At 55.6% G+C, this 7660-nt stretch overlaps 1 protein-coding gene across 2 annotated transcripts in view; it reads right to left on the bottom strand.

Annotated features, from left to right (window-relative positions):
• Positions 1 to 1049: 1049 nt before the first annotated feature.
• SCNN1B (sodium channel epithelial 1 subunit beta) overlaps positions 1050 to 7660 on the bottom strand; it is a 76045-nt gene continuing 69434 nt past the window's right edge. For both annotated transcript variants that reach the window (XM_017534388.2, XM_017534389.2), the window contains exons 8-13: positions 6423 to 6540; positions 5308 to 5383; positions 5020 to 5077; positions 3664 to 3725; positions 2162 to 2237; positions 1050 to 1912 (exon numbers count right to left, since the gene is read on the bottom strand). In XM_017534388.2, the coding sequence (XP_017389877.1) occupies positions 1532 to 1912; positions 2162 to 2237; positions 3664 to 3725; positions 5020 to 5077; positions 5308 to 5383; positions 6423 to 6540 (771 nt within the window). In that variant the 3' untranslated portion in view covers positions 1050 to 1531. The remainder of the gene's footprint in view (positions 1913 to 2161; positions 2238 to 3663; positions 3726 to 5019; positions 5078 to 5307; positions 5384 to 6422; positions 6541 to 7660) is intronic.

Raw genomic sequence — 7660 nt, 5'->3', positions numbered from 1 at the left:
TGTGTGCACCAGCCAGAGCTGTCTTCTCTGGTGACAGCTCCCTGATCTCTCTTTGGGAGCCTTAAGATTTTGGGGGACTGTAGTAATTAAAAATTAAAAAATGAAAACAATTAAAATTAAATTTTAATTAAAATATTAGCCAGGCATGATCATGCATACCTGTAATTCCAGCTACTTGGGAGGCTGAAGTGGGAGGATAGCCTGAGCTCAGGGGTTTGAGGCTACAGTGAGCCATGAGCATGCCATTGCACTCCCACCTGGGCAACACAGCGACACCCCATCTCTATAAAAAAATGTAGAAAATGCTCAAGAAAAACAACACAGGATTTATTACTGTGTGTCTCCAGTATTGCATGGATATACTTATACTGAAAAATCAGTTTGTTGTCCTAGGTCGGTGGCTCACGCCTGTAATCCCAGCACTTTGGGGGGCAAGGCCGGCAGATGACCTGAGGTCAGGAGTTCGAGATCAGCCTGGCCAACATGGTGAAACCCTGTCTCTACTAAAAATATAAAAATTAGCTGGGCATTGTGGCCTGCGCCTATAATTCCAGCTACTCGGGAGGCTGAGGCAGGTGAATCACTTGAGCTCAGGAGGGAGAGGTTATAGTGAGCCAAGATTGCACCACTGCACTCCAGCGTGGGTGACAAGAGCAAGACTCCATCTCAAAAAAAGAAAATCAGTTTGTCTATCTGAAATTCAAATTCAACCAAGTAGCTTGATTGTTATCTGGCAACCCTGGAGCCATGCCCCCACCGCCCTTGGACTATATGATTCTCCTGGGGGCCAAACTGGCTTCCAGTCTGAGCAGATGAGTTCAGTTGTGACCAATCAGAACAGCCTATCTAGCCGGCCACACTGAGGAGATCAGAGATGGGCACATGACCCAGGCAGGGACCAATAAGCATCGGCCTGGAAGCTGACAGCAGAAGGAGGGGCTTGAGACCCTTTCCCTTAAACCAGTTTGGGTCTCTCTCAAGCTAGCGTGAATGTCCTTCCACCATCAGGACACCCCAGCTCCCCAGTCAAACAAAGAACACAGCTGGACCTCAGTATTTTCTACTTTTATTTCCTAGAGTAAATCAAGTGTCACCTGGCAGGGCCCCGCACCTGATGCCCTTCCATCCCTCCACCACCCCTGTCCCAGGGGCCAGCCGAGGCCAGGAAGGAGAAGACCACATGGCCACCTGCCTGTTCCTCTCTGGGGAGGTCAGAGACTGGCACTGGGAAGGAAGTTGTCTGCCATCAGGAGAGGGTGTTCCAGGGGTTCTCCAGGCCCCCGCCAGGATCAGGATAGTCAGGGACGAGGGCAGGAACCATGTGAAGACACAATTAGTTCCTGCATCGTCTACCAGCACCATGACCCTGTGGAGCCCTTGGCCAGGAACGGGCCTCTCTGTTGAAGGACACAGGCTCTGGCTTGGACAGCTACCTTCTCAACCCTTTGGAGAGAGCACCATCCAACGAGGCCTCGGGCAACAGTCTTGGCTGCTCAGTGAGTTCAAGCCACCGGGGTAGGCAGGGGCGGGGTTAGATGGCATCGCCATCGCTTTCGGACTCGATGACATCCAGTGGCTGCAGACGCAGGGAGTCGTAGTTGGGGGGCGGGGTGCCCGGAATGGGCAGAGCCTGCTCATTGGGGTAGGGCCCAGTGTTGGGGCTGCGGGGCGCCGTGTCAGGCTGGAAGCTGAAGTTGGTGTGGGCCCCCACCAGCTCGGCCACGGTGGGCGGTGGGCCGGAGTAGTTGGCTTGGGCTCGCCGCTGCCGTAGGCTCTTGGCCAAGGCCACCAGCTTGATGATGGTAATCCACACAAAGTCGATGATGATCTCCCCAAACTCGATGAGGCACAGCACAGAGCCCCCCATCCAGAAGCCAAACTGGCCGCCCAGATTCGAGAGCAGCCAGACGATCTGTGGGGAATGGGGAGCTGGGGTGGGCTTAGGCCATACATTCTTGCCTGTAGCCCCGGCTCACAAGTTCCTGGGAGGTGGTTCTTGGGTGGGAACAGAAGGGGATGGCCCTCTCAGTCCAGCGGAATCATCCAGGACTGCTTTAGGGATGTTCCTAATCCCTCCATAGGGCTCAGAACCCTTCCCCTACCCTCAGGGTGCAGGGTGGGACAGGGCAGGGCTGGGGTATCAGGAGCCTCCCACACTCACGTTATTGGCTGCTGATTCTTCAATGGTGCGATAGTTAAATTCTTGGAAGTAGATGTTGAGCTTGACAATTCCCTTCCTGCACGAGGCAGCAAGAAGGGTCAGGCCTAAGATATCCCCCTTCCAGACAGACACACACACACATACGCACACGTGCACACAGACACATGCACGTAAACACACACCTGCATGTATGCAGACACATGCAGCCACACACCCATGCACACATGCATACATGCACACATGCAATCACATACAAGGAAGGCAGCCAAGGCGCCGCCCCAGCCCTCCTCTGTCCTGAGCTTCTGTCATGCCTGCCTCCATGAGTGGTGACGTCCAAACAAGAACTGAAAGTGCAGTCCTTCCCAGCCCCTCTGAGCATCTCTGCCCAGCGCCCTTCTATGGCCCCCTTTCCCCACCGCTTGCTGACAGTTCCCTACAGGACACTCTGGCCTGAGAGCACAAAGATCTGCTCTGGAATCCCAGATTTGTACCCTCAGGCTGGCCCGGGCTATACGGAGTGACTCTGCACAGAGCTCTTCACTGAGCCTTGAGTGCCTTCACTGCACCTGGGATACAGAAGGGTGGCTGTGTGGGCTTCCCCTCCCACCTGATGGGCCTCAGAAAGGCTGTGCTGTCTCGAGCCTCCAGGCTTTCAAGCTTTGCCTTCTGCCTGGATATTGGTGCCTCTTGTTATTTGAACAGCACTTAACTCCTCCTTGGAGAGTTCACTCAAAGCTACCTCCCTACTCAGACCTCCCCTATCTCTGAGGTAGACTGAGGCTCCTTCCCTGCTGCACTCCTAGAGTAGGGGGCTTGTATGGACCCTCCTCTCCTTAAGCTCTTTTGGCATATATTTGCACCCCCTAGACTCATGCTAGCTTGAACCATGTGTCTTTCTTGTGCTCAACTAGTGTTTGTGCTGAGTAGATGGAGAGATCCATGAATGGATGGAGGATGGCTGGGTGTATGGGTGGGAGGATGGAAGGGTGGATGATGGAGGATGAATGGATGGAGGACGGCTGGGTGGGTGGGTGGGAGAATGGAAGGGTGGGTGATGGAGGATGAATGGAAAGGTGGATGATGCAGGATGAATGGATGGGGGACGGCTGGGTTTGTGGGTGGGAGAATGGAAGGGTGGGTGATGGAGGGTGAATGGATGGAGCATGGCTGGGTGTGTGGGTAGAAGGATGGAAGGGTGGGTGATGGAGGATGCATGGTTGGAGCATGGCTGGATATGTGGGTGGACGGAGGATGAATGGATGGCTGGGTGGATGGAGAGCGACAGAGGGAAGCACAGGTTCCCCCTTAGAGGGTGTTAGACTCAGAGTCCTCATGGCTGCCTTTCTTCTCTCTCACACCCAGTGCCTCCTCCTCAAGGCTTGCTCCAGGATGTAACCCATGTGGGAAGGTGTCTGAGGAGCTGCTCTGTGTCCAAACTCCTGCCCCAAGGTTCTGGTCCCCACTTCCCTGTCTTCCCCAGCCCCGCCCAGGCTCAGGCTCACCTGCTCAGGGTGATATTGGTGCTTTGGTCCCGCTCCTGAGACAAGACGTGGAAAATCCAGTCCTGGAACCCAAGAAGGCAGCTGCAAAAGTTGCCATCCGCGACATCCCTCCCAGTCATGGCCCTGCTCCCTGGAGGAGGAAGTCCACAGCCCTGCCCCTTCCTGAGGCCCCCGGGAATCACAGTTTGGATGGGGAGCAGGAGGAAGATTTTAGCGGAAGCTGTGGCTGCTGTTCTAGGGGAGAAGGGACTCGGGCCTCCAGACTCTTCCCCGGCAGGCCTGGCCTCCCTACCCGGCTCTTTCCCACCTGTGGTCCTCACACTTCCTGCTCTCTCTGCCTGGAATCCTCCCCAGCTCTGCCCATGTTGGCTCAGCCTCTGCCTCCAGGTGTCAGCTCAAATGCCACCTTTTTAGAGAGGCCTTCCCTGACCATTCTATCTAGTGTTTTCCCAGAGGCCAGGCATGGTGGCTCACACCTATAATCCCAGCATTTTTCGAGGCCTAGGTGGGAGGATCGCTTGAGGCCAGGAGTTCAAGACCAGCCTGGGCAACATAGCGAGGCTCCATCTCTGCAAAAAGTTTAACAATTAGCCAGGCCTGGTGGCATGTGCCTGTAGTCCCAGCTGAGGACCACAGCTGAGGCAGGAGGATCACTTGAGCCCAGGAGTTCGAGGCTTCAGTGAGCCATGATCACATCACTGTACTCAGCCTGGGCAACAGAGCAAGCCCCTGTCTCTAAAAATAAAAAATAAAGTAAAAATACAGAAATAAAGTAGTTTCCCCCAGTTATCCTCTCCCATCACCTGTTTATTTCACGGCCACGATCACACTTTGAAATGATCTTATTTCTGTTTGTGATCTTGGCCCTCTCCTATTAGAATGTAAGCTCTATAAGGACAAGGATTATGTCTGTCTAATAATGTGCTGTGTGCATAGCACAGTGCCTGGGAGAATATTGGTGGGAGGAAAGAAGGAAAGAAGGGAGGAAAGAAGGAAAGAAGGAAGGAAGGAAGGGAGGGAGGGAGGGAAGGAAGGAAGAAAGGAAGGGAGAAGGGAGGGAGGGAGGAAGAAAGGAAGGAAGAAAGGGAAAAGGGAGGAAGGGAGGGAGGAGGAAGGGAGAAGGAAGGAAGGGTAAGGAGGAAGGAAGGAAGAGAGGAAGGAAGGGAGGGAGGAAGGAAGGAAGAAAGGGGAAAGGGAGGGATGGAGGGAGGGAGGGAAGGAGGGAGGGAAAGAAAGGAAGGAAGGAGGGAGGGAAAAAAGCACCCCTTCCAAATTTCCAAATAGCCCACATCTTATGTCCAGACTTGTCCCCAGCCCAAAGCTATGGGCCAGGAGCTTCGCCCCCAACTGTCTCACCTCGGAGGCCTCAGAAGGCCAGTCGGCCATGGAGATGGTCATCTTGTACTGGGTGTCACTGAAAGAGAAGGCTAGCCCTGTTACAGTTGCTGCCGGTGGTGCCCTTCTGTGCCTACCTGCCGCTGTGCCCACCTGCCTCTGTGCTTGCCTGCCATGTGCCCCCTGCCACTGTGTCCCCCTGCTGCTGTGCCCGCCTGCCACTGTGCCCTCCTGCCACTGTGTCTGTCTGCCACTGTGCCTGCCTGCCGCTGTGCCCACCTGCCACTGTGCCCGCCTGCCCAGACTCACTTGCAGGACTCCTTGCACATGCGGATGCAGGTCTCTCTCTGTGCCACGCTCATCTGCAGATCTGAGTAGCAATGGGCTGTGCAGGAGACAGAGAGGTGGCCAAGAGGCTTTGGGGGGCCTTCCAGGTGGCCCTGTACCCTGCTGAGCCTCTGGCTGGTTCCTCTGCTCTCCTGGCCCTGTGGTTAGGTGCTGGGAGGAGGTGTCATGAAGAATCACCGCTCCCCACCCAGCCCCCGACCTCCAGCCCTTTCACCCCAGCCTGGCCTGGGGCCCAGCTCAGGGAGGTCAGAGCAGCTTTCCCTTTGCCGGCCGTCCCCATCCCTGCCTGGCGGATAGGGTCATGAGGTCATGAACAAAGGGAAAGGGCGGGTGACTGGAAGGAATAAAGTGTTCCCGTTCAGTCTGTGTTGGTTATAAGTGGTCAGGCTCCTGCTGACAGCATTCTTTACATTCTCTCTTTTACTTTTTTTTTTTTTTTTTGTAGAGACGGGGTTTTGTCATGTTGACCAGGCTGGTCTTGAACTCCTGGCCTCAAGTCATCCTCTTGCCTCGGCCTCCCAAAGTGCTGGGATTACAAGCACAAGCCACTGCACCCTGCGGACAACACTCATCAGTGGTTGGACTCCAGACCACCATGCGAGTGCACAAGAGCCAGTGGGCACAAATGCAGACCCTGGAAGTGATTTGTGCCTGTGCAGAAACCTACATACGGCAACCCATCGCGGTCACAAACGGCTCCTGTGCATCTGGACGCAAGTGTGGAAATGCCTTTGCCCACCTGCATTTGGAAACATGAGTGCGGGCACACACACGCCAGCAGCCACACGGCTACGCTTGTGCATATGTGAGAGCAACTGTGTGGCACACAGACACAGGCTCGCAAGGACACATGCACCCCACCCCTGTGGGTTTCAAGCCCAGGCTTCATGAAATTGAGGTGTAGACAGAAGCCTGGGTTCCTGCAGAAAGGGGTCGTGGGAGGGGATTGTAGGAGGGACCTCGGACTGTGGAGGAGCCGCGCTGGGCATATCTCTGGGCTCTGCCCCCTCCTCTGTGGTCAGGGCCTCTGTGGCTGCAGCTGGCTGGAGTGCCGACCCTTCTGTGCCCCCACTCACCCCAGTCTGGGAAGTCCCTGTTGTTGCAGTACTTCTCCCCACGGGGCAGCGGGTACAGGTAGTGGCCACAGTTGCAGTTACGGATCATGTGGTCTTGGAAGCAGGAGCGAAGACAGGCCTGTGGGGGAGGTGGGGGTTCATAAGGAGAGAACACAGGCACGGTCGGTGATGTCCCGATTCCAGCACTAGGGGCATCCAGAAAAGTGATGCCCAGATCAAGGGAGCTAGGGGAGCTGGCAGAGGTGCCCCAGGGCTGAGAAGCTGTGGTGAAATGACCAGCCTGCAGCTACGGACCCCACAGTCCTGAACGCTTTTGGCTTCATAGCAGGTCCCTGCACCCCGCAGAGGGACCCAGGTCAGACCCCAGCATCCCAGGTCTTACCATTCAGAGCTGAGGTCCTCACCCCTCCCTATGGAGAAGAGTGGCTTGCCCCTAATAATAAAGCGAATGCTTAGATAGCTCTCGTGATGAGGACGCCAGCCTTCTTCTGAGCACTTGACACAGATGCAGCCTGACAGGCCACCAAGGAAGCCAGGCAGGCTGGCTCTGTGCTCCTTCCTCCCAGAGGGAATTGCCCAGGGAAAGCCAGGAGAAGGACGATCTCTGAGTGTCCTGATGCACAGCCGATGACGGAGGACGTGAGCGGCCTGCTGGTCTGCAGAACGTCTCCTGGTGGGGCGAGGAAGAAGGAGGCTCCCGGGGCAGCCTCTGGGAGGCTGGAAGTGATGAGTCTCCACTCATCAGCCCCAAATACTGGGCTTTCAGGTCATTTTGACCTGGTTTCAGTCCACTCAGAGACCAACTATGTGTCCTAGGGCAAGTCATGAACCTCTGGGGCTGGGTTTACTCAGGTGAAACAGTGTGGATGACACCTGTCTCCTGAGGTTGGGAGGGAGGATTCAGGGCTGCATCAGGTGCTCAGGAAGCGCTGGACGGAGGGAGGCAGCAGTTCTTGGTGTTTCATTGCCTATTCAGTTTCCTAGGTCCTGACTTGGATCCGGCCCTGGCCAGCTCCTCCCTACCGCTCTCCACTCAGCCCGACCCTCCACACCTGCGCCCACGTCCTCCTGCTCCTCCCGCGGCTTCTTCCCAGGCCCTTATGTCCTGCCTTTCTCTTGCCCCTAATGAGTCTGTGGGCTCTCTGAGGGCAGGACACCGGGGCTGGAAGGCAGATTAAATGGCATGGCCAGGAGGAGCCAGAGCTGGGTTTTGGTATATTCTTTTTTTTTTTTTTTTT

The sequence above is a fragment of the Cebus imitator genome, unplaced genomic scaffold, assembly GCF_001604975.1.
Source record: "Cebus imitator isolate Cc_AM_T3 unplaced genomic scaffold, Cebus_imitator-1.0 Scaffold85, whole genome shotgun sequence".
Lineage (NCBI taxonomy): Eukaryota > Metazoa > Chordata > Mammalia > Primates > Cebidae > Cebus > Cebus imitator.
The sequence above is the reverse complement of the archived record's forward strand: the minus strand, read 5'-3'. Positions and strand labels throughout refer to the sequence as shown.